We start from the raw sequence: 17,100 nt of genomic DNA, 5'->3' as shown, positions 1-17,100 counted from the left end.
AAGGATACTGTGCATGCTTTTCTCTTTTAGCAACACATACTGAAAATATTTACAGCTGAACTGAGGTGTGCAGGATTTACTTTGAAACACAGGACGTGAGACAGGTAAAGGTGTAGACAAAACAAGCTGGCCATGACTGAACCAAAATTCAGAGAGGGGAGGGCTGCATATGTGTTCATTTTACTATTCTACATTTATATCTGTTTTTATGTTGAAAAAATGAGTTTTTTTTAAATTTTTATTTATTTATGATAGTCACACAGAGAGAGAGAGAGAGAGAGAGAGAGAGAGAGAGAGAGAGAGAGAGAGGCGGAGACACAGGCAGAGGGAGAAGCAGGCTCCATGCACCAGGAGCCCGATATGGGATTCGATCCCGGGTCTCCAGGATCGCGCCCTGGGCCAAAGGCAGGCGCCAAACCACTGCGCCACCCAGGGATCCCGAGTATTTTTTTAACAAAAGATTTTATTTAGAGAGATTGTGTGCACGGGGGTCAGGGTGTGGGGTGGGGTGACACAGAGGGAGAGAGAATCCTGAGCTGAAACCAAGAGTTGGATGCCTAACCGACTCTGAGCCAATTAGGGGCTCCCCCCACCTAAATTAGTATACTCCTATATGTAAGTCCACGTAATTACATTTTTCTTTAAAAAAAAAAAAACACACATTTCCATTCTGTTCTTAAGGCAGGTTAGTTTAATTTCATAGAAGGAATATTTTCAAACAATACAAATGACACAATTTGGGAACAGTGACAAAAACAGAGATGAATACTGATTATAACTTAATCCCTCGACAGAAGGTGATTTATTTCAGCAGTGACAATTTAGTGATCAGAAGACGTGAAGACCAAATTCCCTTTCACTGGCTGCACTGTTTCTAGAGAATCCGAGTGGGCAGACTTCAATTTGGACGGTCTCTGGACCAGAGCTGCTGATAAAGCGCGGCAGCTTTCCTATCCCAAAGCGTGGTTACGGACAAATTTACCCAGAAGATGAAAACGCCCCTGCAAACAATGGGACTTCACTTTTCTGACATGTGGGGTGTTCTCGGGGAGGGGGGGCTGTCTTCACCAAAAAGAAGCTGCAAAACCAGGTCAGGAGAGAGAGGCCAGCCGGGTGCCTCCTGTCCTCCCGCCTGCTCGGCGAGCCTGTCCCTGTCCGCGGGCCCCGTCGGCCCGGCCGGCAAGCGGCACAGAACCCATCACCATCCACCTCCTCCACTTGCTGGCTTCTCTCCTGCTCACTCTGGTCCCACTAGGGTGCAAAGGCAGATCCTTGCAGGGAGGCGGGAGATGTCAATTAGAGAGGTGGCAAATCCAAGTGCTCCTTGGATGACACCGCAAGAGGGACTGCATTGGTTTCTGGTGGGGCAGAGTTAAAAAAAATAAAAACAAAACAAAACAAAACAACTGACAACAATGAAAAACCCCAGCAACAGAAACACAGAACACTAAAAGCTGCGGGGCGGGGGGGGTGGGGGCGCTCCAAACAGAAGCTTGCGTGCACCGGGGCCGGGGCCCCCGCATGGGCACAGGGGGCCTTCCCCACGCCGCTGCCTGAGAGAGGCTGGCGGGGAGCGGCCTCAAGGCCCCGAGCCCAGGAAAGAGGTCTTTGTGCTCCCACGGCCGTCTCCGCAGCCGGCGAGCTCTGCGCCTGACACGCACACGCTCTGCCCCTTGCACACTCGGTCTGGCTGCAGATAGCTTCTTCGCTGGAGTTCAAAGTTTCGGCAGCTGGGGGCACAGAGGGCCTGCCGTTGTCATCGCCTGCTTGGCAATGCCGTCTGCCGTGGGGCGGCTCTGGCAGGGGCTCACAGTGGGCGCGTCTCTACCTCCATTGTGGGTTATGTACACAGAGAAATCAGCGGGACGCCGAGGATGACAATGACGACAGAAGCGCGACCAGAGGCAGCAGTAGAGCGCCAGGGCTGCGCCGTGAAAGCCTGACGTCCTCAGCCCGCAGCACCTGCCCACTCCACCGGCCGTGGTAGGTCTCATGTCGATGAAATGCTTTTACAAAATTCATTTTTAACAAATGTAAAGAGGTCGGCAGGTTATACAGGGGGGCGATTACAGATTAAAGTGTGTGTGGGGGGGAGACACTGATTCAAGGGGGCCACTTCCCAGGGAGGGGCAGAAAGATCTGGAAGAGAGTTCTGGCTTCTTCTACGGTTCACACGACCCATCTCATTTACTTGTCTGAGGCCTCGGAAAGGAGAGTACATTTCAGATACAATAAATATGCATTCGGCAAAATATTTAGATCATTTGACATTTTCAAAGGACATTGGTATAGTTTTATTGCATTAAAAAAATTTTCCCCCCTCATGAACTACTTCTAAGATTTTTAAAGAAATACTGGGTAGACTCCAATATGGGGGAGGGGGGGACAGATTTTGATTTAAATCAAATACTCTCCTGTAAGTGACTCACTGGGTAACTGTCGTTACCCACGCATGCTTGCTTCCTTCCACGAAAAATCGCCTTCAAAGGCCATCACGTCCACATCATAAGCGCTACATCTGTCCATGGGTCCACGGACTCTGAAGATGCGCGCTCCTGGTTCTCGTCCCTTCCCTTCATGACAGACGGAGTCGTAGCGCAAGAGGTCCACGCTGCCTTGTTGGTCACGATCAGATGGAGCAGACTCAAAGGTGGAGCTGCTCTGGCGAAGGCAGGCGGTGTGGACAGCCACCACGGGCAGGCAGGCTAAAGGCCGGGATGCCAGGGGCCAGCAGCCCGCACACGAGTGCGCACAAGACGACAACAGGATGAGAGGCCGTCAGTGCGCAGTCGGGCACCGCACGCACGGCATGTGAACTAGCCCTGAGCCACCGCAGTCCGTATCTTAACACGAGTGCGGAGGGTACGATATACGTGCTAAATACACATATAAGTAACTGATACAAGTGACGAATTTAGTGGTGTTTTTGCATTTTGGGTGTCAGAAATAAAACCGGCCCCAAAGTTCCATTCTACTGCATGACAAATACTGAAGCACAAAATTTTAGTCTTAAAATACATCTTAAAGTCAGTATTTTCCTTCAAGGAAAAAAAAAAAGTACTATAAATAAATTACAATACAGTGAATTTGCCTGAACTCACTTTGTTTCTGTCTTCCAGCCTTTAAGTCAAATAAAACAGCGTAAAAACTGTACACTCTTAACAAGATAGTTGATCTTTTATAAAATAACCTGTCTTCAGAGATGTCAATTTCACAACAAGGAAAAACCAAGCCCTGTTGCCGTCACTATTATAAAATATATATGTATAGATATATGTGTGTTTTTTTACAAAGTGTGTATATTAATAGCTTTGCACAAATATTTTAAGGACAAATTTAGCTAGTCTAAGAACTTCATGAAAATAAAACAGGCAGATAAATACTTCAAGTGTACGAAGTACTGTATCAGACATCGTCGGCAGGCAGAGGAGGTACGTTGATCCTTGGTCTTGTAAAAAAGGCTATCTTCTCCCTGGGATTGGAAAGAATTACAGGTTAGAAGTGGACATGAATGCAATGTAAGCTGGTGGGAGGCTCTCTTATCAGTGACAGCTCTTCTTACAGAAACAGTTGAACTTAAATTCCTAACAACATTGGTTTGTATATGGATTCTCTAAATTTTAATGGAAGTTATGAAACCCCACGAGGACGAGGGTTTATCTCCAGTGCCTAGAACAGTGCCTGGTCTATAGTAGGTGCTCTGCAAATATTTGCTTTTTAGTAAATGAATGAATAAATGAAAAGCTATACAAATGAAGGAGTCCTAAATCACGGTTGAAGGAAGATAGTTACCGTGTTTTAGGTTCCTTTCTGGTGGGAGTGGGAAAATCCAGGGTATAAAAAAATTAAGGCTAATTGTTGAGCCATAAAAAGGAATGAGGTTCTAACGCACGCTACAACACAGATGCACTTCGAACTCATTATCCTAAGAGCAGCCAAGCACAAAAGATCACAGAGTGCATGAGTCCACTTACACGGAACTCCAGAAGTGGCAAAGCCAGAGAGAGCGAAAGCAGCCTGGGGGGTGCAGGGGGCCGTGGGAGGGGGAAGCGGGGAGGGGCCGCTTTACCGGGACAGGGCTGCCTTCTGGGGTGAAGGGAAGGTTTTGGAACTGGACGGAGGGGGTGGCTGCACGACACCACAACTGCGCTAAGTTCCACAGAACTGCTCACTTAAAATGGTAACTTTCATGCTATGTGAATTTTGCCTATTTTTTAAAAATCCAGACACAAAATAATATGGATGTAACTGTAACTCTCCTCATATGAAAAAGAAAAACAGGGAAAACTAACGTGTACTATTCAAATTCAAGACGGTCGTTATTCTGGTGTGAGAAATTAGGGACGGGGTGCCCAGAGGGCTTGAGTCTGGCCACACAGAGTTGTGACGACTCACCGAACTACTTCATACCGACAGAATGCACGCCTCCCTGCATGTGTATTATGCCTCAATAAAAAGTAAAAAGGCAAAGGTGCCACATGTGTACATATACATAAGCCACTGTGTGTGTTCCCAACAGCAAATATTTGGAAAGAGGTTTATAAAATGGGCAAATTATATCTTAGATGAAACATTACAGCCAAAAGAGAGCAGATTATGTGGCAACACAGGATATATTCATTAAAAAAAAAAAAAAGCTAAATGCAAACTCGAACCCACATCATGATGACAAGCAACATAAAAAAACCCAGCGCCTAACCAAAAAGGATCAGGAAAAGAAAACATCAAAATACTAATAACAGCAGTGGGGATTCTGGTTTTATCCTTAACTGCCCGTGGGTTGTTTTTTAATGCTCTCTATTTTTTATGATGACGAAGGTACGACAGTATAAAGCCAGCAAGGAGGCAGGACCCACGGCCTTCTCTACCTGAAGGTCTGCACTTGGATGGGCTCTTTGTGGCTCCGTCCACGCAGCTCGCACACCCCTCTGGAGGCCTTCTTCAGCATCTTCTCAGCTGCCTGTTCCTGATGGAAGTCAAGTTTGGTCTGTCTTGTCTGGAACGGCAACATTGGAGGAACAGGGCCCTTTTACTTCTAGTTTTTTTGTTTCTGTTTTAAAGATTTATTCATTTGAGAGACACAGAAAGAGGCAGAGACACAGGCAGAGGGAGAAGCAGGCTCCCTGCAGGGAGCCTGACATGGGCGGGACTCAATCCCAGGATCATGACCCGAGCCAAAGGCAGACGTTCAACCACTGAGCCACACAGGTGCCCCTTTTACTTCTGGTTTTAAGGAAGAATGAGGAAAGCCACTCCCAGCTCTGGGGTCCTGGAGGGGAGAAAGGCCTGCCTCGTCCTCACACAGCCCCACCACAGGGAATCCTCCCAGGAGCTACTGGGATCCTTGGGATCATGCCTTGCAGACGGCAGGCCCAGAATATTCCACCACGAAGAGGAGAGTGGTGATGCCCGCCGGCAGCACCCTCCTCCCCACCCCATTGCCACCTGAGGCAGCCGCAGAAGGCAGGTGTCCGTGCGCCCAGGAGCACCAGCCGCGGGGCCCACGGAGGGAGACAGCCAGCTCCTGCAGCCCGGCCCGTGCGGCGCCGACGTGCAGCGTCCTCGTCAGGGCCAGGCGGGCCCCTGGGCGCAGGGCCACGGCCTCTCACCTGCCTCTCTGCCTCCTTCAGCAGGCTCCGGAACCGCTCGTCCCGCAGCACCCAGTGCGGGAGGTCGGTCTGGCCTCGGAGCTGCGCGTCTTCCAACCGCTGCCTCAGCTCCCGCAGGGCGCAGATCTCCTCGTTCAGCTGCCTCTGCCGCGTCCTCGAGGCCTGGAGGTCCAGCTCCAGGTCCAGGGAGGTGCGGGCCATGAGCTCGGCCAGGGACGACCTGCAGGGCTGCGGGACACGGCGGCTGTGAGCGCGTGCTAAGCTGTTACTGGGCACCACGCGGCCAGCGGCCCAGACCCCCAGCCCTGCTCGTCCACCGAGAAAGGGGACCGGGGATCAGAGCTCCCCGAGGGGTGGTTCTCTGTGCACGGCCGACAGGAACACTGACTGGGGCCAGATTAATTTGAATCTCCAGCTCAACACCAAGTTGTCTGCTTTAATGGTGACCTACGCATCTGCAAAAGCATGGAGAAACAGACCCTCTCATATGGAGCTGGTGGGGTCAAAAATGGGCATCACCTTCCTGAAGGCCTACTTGACAGTACATGTCAAGGCACAAAACGTGCACTTCTTTGGTTCTGAAATTTCACTTTGACCTGCTTTTGAAAGGCACAACTCATGACATGCAAAAGTGATCCAGTTAAAGTTTATGACACAGAAAACCTAAACATATAACAAGACAAAATGGATTAAGTCAGTTACAAGGCCAGCATAAAACACAGCCACTGTAAAAAGCAGAAAAAAATATATTGGAAAATCTTAAATGATCCATCGTATAAAGGGGGAAAAGCATGTCATAAACCATAGGAATGCTTTTTGTTTAAAAGATTATACACCCACACACGCAAGCTGTCAAAACCTTTCCTCCCCATATAAGCCTCAAATAAGCAAACCTGCCACGTTCGAGAGAAGTCCTAAGATGAGAGGAGAATTTTTGTGTGTGGCGCTGAGAACAGTACTTCCCATTGGATGGGAAACGCCCGTAGGAACGGCAATTACTGTAACACCCAGCAGCGCCGTTTGGTGGGCTGAATAACTGCAGGCTTCTTACACGCACATAACACTATTCTGCACACATATGGAATGTGAATGCAAATATAGGACAAGATTTCATAAACACAAGTTCATTTAAAATTACTCAATTCATGGTAGAGCTCAGTGGTTCTCAACCAGGGATGACTTGGCCCTCCAGGGGCCACTGGACAGTGTCTGGAGACATTTCAGGTTGTCACAAGTTGGGGTGGGGGTGGGAGGCCGCCTACTGGCAACTAGGGATGCAGCTCTGTGCCCTCCAGCACCCAGGCCAGTCCCCAGGACCGGGCCCCAGTGCGAAATGTCAACAGCGTGGCTGCTGAGAAACACTTTTATAGCTGAATTGGGTCTTTTCTTCTTGTTCCCAGTTGGCAGCTGCTCTATGTACAGCCACCGCAAGGAAATCTGGGTTTTATTATTATTTCTTTAATACAGTCTTATCCTGAAAAAGACAAGGAACTACCCGCTTAGAACAGAAAGCAACAAACTCTGTAAACTGATGTGATATGGAGAAAAAAACATGGTGGGTAAAGTAAATTAAAGCAGAACAGGCCTATGTAGAATGCTTGATGCCAAAAAAGGCAGATTTTCTCAACTATACACACTCTCTTGTCAAAAAAGAAAAAAGAATCTTTCGTACAGATTGGTTGATTCTATATTACCATATTTAAAAACGTGAAGATCATGAATTATTTTAGATCATGATGTTATCCCAGGAAATTAAGAAATATTGGTAATATTCTGATATCATATAGGCTCCTAAAACTTATACTTAAGTTAAAAAGGAAATACATTACCTTTTTATAAAAAAAAATGTTACTTTTAATTACTGTTACCTAAAATATTGCCTTTTAAGTTCTGTAAAAATGACTCCCGGGGTGAGTAGACTCCACATTAGTTGACATGGCACGTACCTGCTTATAGCGAAGGGTCCGTCTTTCCAAGGTGTTTCGGACAAAGGGGGATTTCCGGGGCAGCGTTGAACTGTCGCTGTCACTACGATAAAGCTGTGCCAAAAAAAAAATAATAATAATAATAATAATGTTCAGAAACACTTTCTCAAAAATTCAATATTCATTCTCTCCATGTATCTGAACTGCATTATTTCATTTTCCTTCACGGGTACCCGAACCCACTGATGATGGCTGGTACTTTTACCAAGCCTTCTGGTCTCTGTGAAGACAAAACTGACGCAAGTGTCAAGTAAAATTAAAGACCAATAAGAACAAATCAAATAAGCAAACCAACCCCCCACCCTCCTCCATGTTACACACCACCCAAACCGTGTGAAGTTTCCAGGGGGACAGAGTCAACAAATTCCCGCCCTACTAACACCGACTGGGAATCGTCGCGTGCAGCTCTCACAAAGCCAGCACTGACCTCAGCGCCTCTTGCCTGCTCTCGCTCATTGTCATTTGCTCTATTTCTGGCTTTGCCAAGACCTGAGAAAAAAATGGCTTTCCAAAAAGAGACTCGTTCCTGGTAGTAGGACGAGACAACACCACTTACATCCCCTCTGCCAGTCAAGAGAAAGGGTCTGCTTTTAAAATGAAAAATACGCCAGGCTCCCTGCATGGAGCCTGCTTCTCCCTCTGCCTGGTCTCTGCCTCTCTCTCTCTCTCTCTCTGTATCTCTCATGAATAAATAAATAAAATCTTAAAAAAAAAAAAAGTAGCAGCACCTTCTTTATGGGAGCAGAGACATTTCGTGGCGGGTTCTTGCTTCAGGATCAAAGTTGATCTGTGTGAAAGCCGAAGTCCTTCCTTGCCTTCGTGGCCTCCTTTTCCATGCCAGTTAACCCCAAATGCCCAGGAAATGCCGTGGCACGGCAGTGTGTATGTCCCCCACTCGATCGTTACAGACAGATAAGAACAAAGAAGCCTCTAAAAGCATCATCTGTAAACGCGTGCTCTTATGCAGGGCACAGAACACGGCACAGGAGCTGGAAACCTTTCTTTGGGGAAGGAAAGGATTTCCTCCTTCACCACACCCTTCTCACCGAGCAGACCTGAGCCCACTCTGCGGTGGTTTGGCCACAGCCTAAGGAAGGGCCGTGAGGGACGCCTTCGATCTAGTACCTCTAAGCGTCTGGTTAAGCATAAGCCCCCATGGGGCTGCAGCCTGATGGGGCAGAGTGGCCGAGCCTGACCCCGTGTGACCCAGGGTAGCTACAACTGGACATCTTGCTTCTGTGGGAAGAAGCGCAGCAGGTGTTGCAAGTGGCACAGGGGCAGCTTGGGCCACCGGGCCCCAGCATCCTGCTGTTCACTGCCCCCACCCCCCCTGCCCTCTGTAGGGTGAAGGGTTAGCTCTGCTCCAAAGAAGGTTTGGTCCTTGCCCAGCTGCTAGGAAGTGCCCTGTAAACCCCTGGAATGTCCTGCCTAAGTGTCTCTGTTTACCTGGGGACCTTGCGCCAGGCGGCACATTCTCTGCTAACAATGTGATTCCTAGTGGGGGCCTTAGGCCGTCAGCTTGACTTCTGGAGGGGCTGGAGACTAAGGTCAGCCACGCAGGCAATCAGCTCTGCCACTGCGACCAACCTCCCAAAGAACACCCGGTTGGCAACCCTCCGTGCACGCAGCCTCTCCCAGCAGTGACAAGTGACAAGAGAAGAGCCATCTGCACAACTCCACAGGGAGAGAACTTGTGCCAGGTCTCTCCTGAATGCTGCCCTGCATGCCTCTTCCCTCTGCTGACCCTGGTCTGTGTCCTTTCACTGTAATAAACCACAACTGTGAATATAGTGGCTTTGCTGAGTTCCATGAGTCCTAGCAAGTCACTGAACCTGAGCATGGGCTCGGGGACCCCTGAACCATTCTCCCAATGTCTCCTGCACAAGTCTCACGCTGTTTCTCTCTCTCCAATGACTGAACTTCAGCTTTGCCCAAGCAGAGCCAGCTCTTTGGTCATCCCCTTCAGCAGAAGGTGCTTTACTTCAATAAGCCCAGTTCAGAGGTGGGAAGGGTCAAAGGTCTCCTCCATCCAAACAGCCCCATCAGGCCACTGTGCCGTGACCATTCATCCTCCAAATTCCCTTCTCCTTCCTAATCTGTGTTGTCCCTGTCACACCACCACAGCCAGCCAACCTCCGACATGCTGTCCTACCCTCAAGGACCCAGAGGATTGGGTCTCCCTCTCTACCTCTCTCGGGGTTCTCAACATCAGAATCATCTGGATGCTTCCATATGCTCTGATGTCCAGGCTCCACCATGACCAATGACGAATCTCGGGGGTGGAACCCGGGCACCAGCCATTTTGTGAAGCCCTCAGCCCTCCACCCCACACCGTGCTGACTTGACTCCATTGTGCAGTGCGGCCAAGGCTGAGAACCACCGGTGTCTCCTGCCTTCACCCTCGGGGTGATAATTTATGTGGGGGGGGGGGGCAGTCAGAACCCTGCCTCAGTGCCCCGAGCCTTCAAGGCTGCCATCGCCCTGGGACCCTGCTACAGCTACACTGAGACTTCCAACCACTCAGTGGGCTGACTTCCCAATCTCAACTCAACTGAGGATAGATACTCCCTGTTCCAATTTGTTAGCCCTCAGACTGATGTGGAAACGACCCGCCCTGCTTGCCGACCATGAGTTGGGGCACATACACACTGAAAAATCTAGGGAGAGATGTATTAGAATCTTGAAGACATCCAGAGTTAGATATGCGTGGGTGCGGAGGAGTCGGAGCCACAAACCTGACTGCATATCCACACGTGTGGTGCTCATTATCACTACTTGTGAGAACACAAAGGTCTTCTAGCGTGAACAGTAAAAATAAAACAGGACAAAGGGGGGGAGGAAAAAAAAGAAAATGCTCCAGACAAGTGGCAAAGGAATTTCAACTTACTCTGCAAACATACTGGCTTCGTGCTCCAGGAGAGAAGGTCTGTGAACGGACAATCGTGCTACTCCGGACGAAAGGTGACCCGCGGGCCCTGCGGCTGGGCCTCTCCTTCGGAAGACTCGCTACTTCTTCTGGAAAGACATCTTCAGTGTTGGTTTCTTTATCAACCTAGAGAGTAGTTCATTATTACCATTGTTTGTTCTAGAATATGAGCAATAAGCTTCACATGAGCCATCCTAACCTTCTTCTCCCTTGGAGTTCTAGCTGGGATTCACCCTTATGTCCAAAACAAGTTTTGATACTCCTCCTCCCAACACACATGCATCTCCTCCTATAAGAATCTCTTACTTCCCAGTTGTTCATGCTAAAAAAAAAAAAAAAAAACCTTCACGTCACCCTGGATTCTACTCTCTTTCATAGATACCATATCCAGTTCGAGATCAAATCCTACTGGTTCCGGGTTTATGAAGAAGCATGTTTTGACTACTTGTCACCAACCTTCCATTTGGGTGACCATCATCTCATGCCCAATTGGTACAGTAGGCTTCTGACCGGTCTCCCCGATTCCACACCTCCTTCCCCCCTTTAATCTCTCAACTCAGCAACCAGGAAGATCCTGGTAAAGCTGAAGTTAGACCGAGCAATCCCATTCCTAGACATTCACTCCAGAACAATGAAAACAGGTATTCAAACAAATACTTCCATGCAAACATTCACAACATATTATTCACGTAGCCCAAATGGTAAAAGCAGCCCAAATGTCCATGCATGGACGGACAGACGGATGGATGGATGGATACAAAGGGCAGCAGGCCAATCAAGGGAATACTACTCAGCCGTGAAACAGAGTGAAGTTTCCAGAATGGGCAACCCCCTAGGCAGAAAGCAGATGGCTGGTTGCCAGGGGCTGGGGGAGCGGGGTTGGGGAGTGACAGTCTCAATAGGTACAAGGCTTTATTTGGGAGGCGATGGAGATGTTTTGGAACTAGATAGAGTGGTGGTTGCCCACATTGTGAATATGCTAAATGCCTCTGAACTGTTCACTCTGCATATTTCATGTCAAAAAATTTTTTGAGAAAAAGAAAAATCATGGGGCACCTGGGTGACTCAGTCGATTAAGAGTCCAACCCTTGACTTCAGCTCAGGTCATGATCTCAGGGTTGTGAGATCAAGCCCTATGTCAGACTCTGCACTCAGTACGGAATCTGCTTGGGATTCTCTCCCCCCGCCCCGCCCCACCAACACTTGCATGCTAAGGGAGGGAGGGAGGAATCAATGAAAACTTTAAGTCAGATCATGTCAACCAGACCTCAAGACCACCCACCACTTTCTCAATCCTCTCAGAGAAAAGGGAGAGTCTGGAGTGAGCCCTATATGATCTGGTCCTTTCTCTTCCCTCTGTCCTTGGCTCTGACAAACCCCTTGCCCTATGCTGGTCCCACTGCTGTTCTCTCATCAGCCCCCACAACCCCACCTGGGGGCCTGCACTTGCAGCTCCCTGTACCAAAATGTTCTTCCCCAGCCCCGCATATGGCTCCTGACACTCCTGCCTTAAGGCCTCTGCTCAAAAACTGCCTTCTCGGTGAGGCTTCCATGACCTTTTGTTCTTTTTTGTTGTAAAAAAAAAAAAAAGGGGGATCCCTGGGTGGCGCAGCGGCTTGGCGCCTGCCTTTGGCCCAGGGCGCGATCCTGGAGACCCGGGATCGAATCCCACGTCAGGCTCCCGGTGCATGGAGCCTGCTTCTCCCTCTGCCTGTGTCTCTGCCTCTCTCTCTCTCTGTGTGTGACTATCATAAATAAATAAAATTAAAAAAAAAAACTTACATTAACCATTTTTTCAGTGTAGAGTTCAGTAGTGTTAAATATATTCACGTTGTTGTGAAACAGAGCTCTAGAACTTTTATCATCTTCCCAAACTGACTCTGTCCACATTACACAACTCCCCATCCTCCCGCCCCCTAGCCCCTGGTGACCACCTCTGTACTTCCTGTCCATATGAATTTGGATACTCTAGCGACCTCCCGTAGTGGAATCATCCAGTATTCGCTCTTCTGTGGCTGGCTGATTTCACTTAGCACAATGTCATTAAGGTTTGTCTATGCTGTAGTATGTAAGGCAATTTCCTTTTTTAAGGCTCAATGATATTCCATTGTATGGATAGACCGCAGTTTCCTTATCCATTCATCTGACGATGGGACACTTGGGTTGCTTCTACCTCTAGGTGATCATGAATAGTGCTGCTGTGAACATGGGTGTGCAAATCTCTCTTGGAGACCCTGATGTCAATTCTTTTGGACCTAGATCCAGAAGTGGGACTGCTGGATCATATGGCAGTTCTATCTTTAAGTGTTTGAGGAACCTCCTTACTGTTATCCATGGAGGTTGCACCAGTTTACAATCCCGATCTTTCTAAAATATAAGGGCAAATCTATCTCTCTAGATGTAAACCCCATCTAAAATAATAAATCTTTCTAAAAACGCAAACCCCACTTCCCTACCACCTGATCCTCCAGCAGCCCCTCTTCTCAGGCACTCCTGAACTTTCCTGAGCGACGCTGTGACCTGCCTCCCCCTGGACGGCCAGATTTCCCATTCGCTTTCATCACTGTTGCATCTGCAATGCCTAGCACCCCTCCACCCCCCCCTCACCCCCGCCCATGCAGAGAGAGAATGCAAACATGGCCAAGAATGAACAGCTGGGGAACTCAGGTGAAGGGCATGTGGGTAATTGTTCTATTAGTCTAGCAACTTGTCTGTAGATTAGAAGTGTTTTGAAATTAAAATCAGGGGGTGGGGATGACGACCACACATCGATCTAGCCTCCCACAGTTCCCTCCCCCATTTGAGCCCACGCTTTTAAAGGTCTTAAAATGCTGGCCAACAGCAGACACTGGTGGCCTGGTCCACAGAACAGCTCCCCTAGAGGGGCTGCATGTGTGCAGCATGGGCAGCTGATGCCACCTCTCTCAGGACCCGTGCTGTGGGGGGACAGCAGGGACCATGGTGAGTGCACGTTTCAAAGAGTTGAGCAATTTTGGGACAAAAGGTTCCATAGAGCATTGATTCAGTGTCTCCAGACCTCACGGGCTTCCTTAGGCACGTGTCATGGCAAACGTGACTGATTTCCTCACCAAGGGTACGGCTATGAGCACAGCTAAGATCAGGTGAATGGAAGGGAGCAAAGGGGCACTTCATAGTACTCACCGTCACAAAGGGAGAAAAGAGATTACAAGTGTCCGGGTGATGACAAGTGAACCATCCTGAGCTGTACGGGGCCCTACAGACAGGAGTGGGTCATCACCGCACGACATGGAGGATACGTCTACACCTTCAAGCTGCAGCTATCCTTTCTGTTCCGTTGAGAGTTGACAGACATTTCTATGGCACCTGCTGTGCCCATTTTAAGTGGTTTCTTCACTTCTTTCCCTGGGCTCTCCATGAAATACCGTCGAGGCGATGGCCCCCGGCCCCACAGCACCATCTGTCGTGCACTGCACCTTGCCCACGGCCATGGTCGCGGGGAGTGTCTGCACTAAGCCACACTGTCCTACTCCTGCACTTGAGCCTGTCAGCTTCAGTTTTTTCTCATCCGTGTCCCCACCAATCCCCGTGTGGTTCGCGTAGGGGATATGGGCACACACGCCCCCCCTCCAGGGCAGTGCCCATTGTCGTGCAGCAGAACGTTGGGGGCCCCCGTAAGTCCCCTGACCGTTCCACTTACCTTAAGAGGTGGAGGCTGAAGTTTCTCGAGGCTGTAAGGATCTGCCTGGCCAGCAAACGCATGTCCATGGAGGGGGTCAACGCCGACGCAGCAGGGCTCTGGGTGTGGGGGGCTGGTCTGGGCACAGCTGCTGCAGCCACTGTCGACCGAGTCGGCTTGCCAACTCCTACGGGCAGACATTGCCGAAGCCCACAACATGTGTGTCAAGGTGGTCTTCTGGCCCTTCACCTCTTCTTCCCCAACATTTCCTCCCCAGCTTCCCCTGCCCACCCTGTCTTCTGTTCCTTATCAGGATTTCTTAAGTGAATCTTACTAGTGTGGAGTGGAACAGGTGCTAACAGCTCTCCAGGATTTCATTTCTGTTTTTCCTTTTGTGGACGGTTCCTTTCACTCCTCATCCTGTACATGAATGTTCTGTGTAACCCCTGCTGACTTTGGTAAAAACCCCTTGCCAGAACTCTGGTGTCACGATAATAAAACACACTCTCCGTGAGCATCCTGCCTTCTGGGTGGCCTCGAGTGTGCCCAGCATGTTCCACAGAGGTGTGGGCGAGAAAAGCCACTTGCACTGAAGTCTTCCGCCAGGACTCCAGCTGCCCAGCACTGGGCTGCGACGGCCCCAGAAAGTGCGCTCTGTGTCCCCGATGTGCAGAAGGGCCTCGCCCTACCTCTCAGACACGGCCTCGGCCAGCTCCTCCTTCCGCTCCATCTCCAGGATCTCGTCCTCTGTGTACTCCAGCTTCACCCGCTCCTCGGCCAGCTCACGCTCCACGGCCTGCAGCTGGGCTGTGGTTCTGGCCAGCAGCGCTGTCACCGCATCCTGCGGGGGGACAGGGGTGCTCCTGAGCTGGGTCTGGCCACCCGCCACTGCTCTCCAGTGGCAAGAAGCGCACACACTGCGTACCAGCAGGACATAGCCTGGCCACTTTGTGCAGCTCCAGGGGTTCAAATTTTAAAACCATCAATGTGTCACTGCCGATCACTAGCTCGTCTGCATTAAAACCATTGTTGTGATGCCCACATACCTCAAAACCTCCCACTTCCTTGCCTTCCCTTGAAACCTGCCTCTTGGGCACCGCTGTACCCAACACCAAGTGTGCAGAGGCGCTCGGGACAGCTGAAGCCCCAGTGACAGCGGGCGTCGGTGTCAGGAGGGCAGTGGCGCTGTGCACGTACCGTCTTCCCGGCGGTGGCCTGTGCAGGGTCCCCGGCGGCACCCCCCTCCCGCTCACTCTCCCTCGCTCTGGGCGGCCCGCAGCTGCCGAACACCTGCACCGTGTACCAACGCAGCTGCATTTCGCTGGACCCATCATAGTCGGCCAAGTTGATCTGAGCAATGCCCTGCACGAGTGTTAAAAAAAAAAAAAAAGCAGAACAGGCACTGAATGATTCCACCTTAATGACCAACAGGAACTTTGTCGAACACCAGGTCACCCTCCAATCTTAACCAGACAGGGAGAATGTGCCACTGCTATTCAAAGGACCGCAGTAAAGTGAAAGTGGTAGCAGAGGATCTTACTGAGGGAAGCTCTGCGACTGCTGGTTCAGCCCAGCAGGAAAGTGCCAGGAGGGGCACAGGGGCAGAGATGGACAACCTGTGGGAGGGGGGCAGGCTCGGGTCTGCCAAGTGACAAGCTGCAGATTCGCTCTGAGATTTCTAGGGCTTGCTGAACTCCACAATCGAATTCTGCTGCTGAGGGGGGAGACCAAGGGACAAAACTCCAACTGTGCAAAAAGACTATTCTGGCTGCCAAGTCATGGCCCCGGACAGTGCATGGGTGGGCGCACTGAACACAAGCTGCTCATGCTCTTAGTTCTAGGGGTACCAGATAAAATACAGAGCAGCCAGTGAATGGAAGTATAAGTATGTCCCAAATATTGCATGGGACATATATTATTATTTATTGATACTTATATTTAAAAAGAATCCATAGATTTTTTTTGAAATTCACATTTAATTGACTACCTTACATTTTTATTTGCCCAATTTCTCAATCCTACTTAGTTCCCTCACCTGAAAATGGGGGAGATATAGAAGTCTTACAAGTATTAGTCGAGATAATATATTTAAAGTATAACATGCCTGGCAAGACAAATCCTCTTCTGTATTCCCTGCTACAAAGATCACCTAACATGATGACAATTTCTAAGCAGCCTATCATAGGAAAAAGGAAGGGAGGAAGGGGGGAAGAAGGGAGAAGAGGGAGGGAGGAGGGGAAAGAAGGAAGGGAGGGAGAGAGAGAAGAGACAGGCAGAAAGACAAGGCAAAAACAAAGAATGAAAGAAGGACAAAAGATGGAGTGACAAGAATGAAAAACAAAGAAAGACCAGAAGGGGTGGGAGAGACAAAGACTGAGGGGAACACAAAGAAAGGAAGGAGGGACAGGAAATGGGGGGGTAGGTGGGGGACATACCAGCAGTTCTTCTTGCAGCTGCTGATTCACGGAACATACATATAACTGAAGCGACTTCAACGTCAACATGCTCGAATGCACAGGGATTCGGAACATTTCATTAAACACCAGGGGAGCCTGGAATTCCAGAGCCTTAGAGCAGTAAGTGTTCGGTGTGCCAGAGTCGATGGGCGGCAAATAAACGCGGATGTGACTGGAACCAGAAAGAAGGGGGAAAAGACAGAGAGGTGACACGATGACACACACGAACCACACACACGCATACACACACGTGGGTTTCCCTGTTCGGACGTCCGTGGGCAGAATTTTAAAGTCTTTTATTCCAAAGAAAGGTCCTTTTCTCAACTAAGAGGAAGCCCAAACAATTTACATGCCCCTGGAGACTGGGGGGTGGGAGCACTCACAGAGAGAGGCTTAAAAGTCAGTCGTTAGGACTTCGGAAGGACTCAAACAGAGGGCCCGCTTCCAGCAGCCTGTCGGGGAGCCA

At 49.7% G+C, this 17,100-nt stretch overlaps 1 protein-coding gene across 2 annotated transcripts in view; it reads right to left on the bottom strand.

Annotated features, from left to right (window-relative positions):
* Positions 1–668: 668 nt before the first annotated feature.
* The window catches only part of WWC3 (WWC family member 3), a 120,403-nt gene continuing 103,971 nt past the window's right edge, over positions 669–17,100 (bottom strand). For both annotated transcript variants that reach the window (XM_025436289.3, XM_025436296.3), the window contains 9 exons: positions 16,614–16,806; positions 15,376–15,540; positions 14,868–15,019; positions 14,200–14,365; positions 10,482–10,646; positions 7,556–7,648; positions 5,610–5,837; positions 4,869–4,996; positions 669–3,472 (listed from right to left, as the gene is read on the bottom strand). In XM_025436289.3, coding sequence (XP_025292074.2) covers positions 3,406–3,472; positions 4,869–4,996; positions 5,610–5,837; positions 7,556–7,648; positions 10,482–10,646; positions 14,200–14,365; positions 14,868–15,019; positions 15,376–15,540; positions 16,614–16,806 — 1,357 coding nt within the window. In that variant the 3' untranslated portion in view covers positions 669–3,405. The remainder of the gene's footprint in view (positions 3,473–4,868; positions 4,997–5,609; positions 5,838–7,555; positions 7,649–10,481; positions 10,647–14,199; positions 14,366–14,867; positions 15,020–15,375; positions 15,541–16,613; positions 16,807–17,100) is intronic.

This window comes from Canis lupus, chromosome X (genome assembly GCF_003254725.2).
Source record: "Canis lupus dingo isolate Sandy chromosome X, ASM325472v2, whole genome shotgun sequence".
NCBI lineage: Eukaryota > Metazoa > Chordata > Mammalia > Carnivora > Canidae > Canis > Canis lupus.
The sequence above is the reverse complement of the archived record's forward strand: the minus strand, read 5'-3'. Positions and strand labels throughout refer to the sequence as shown.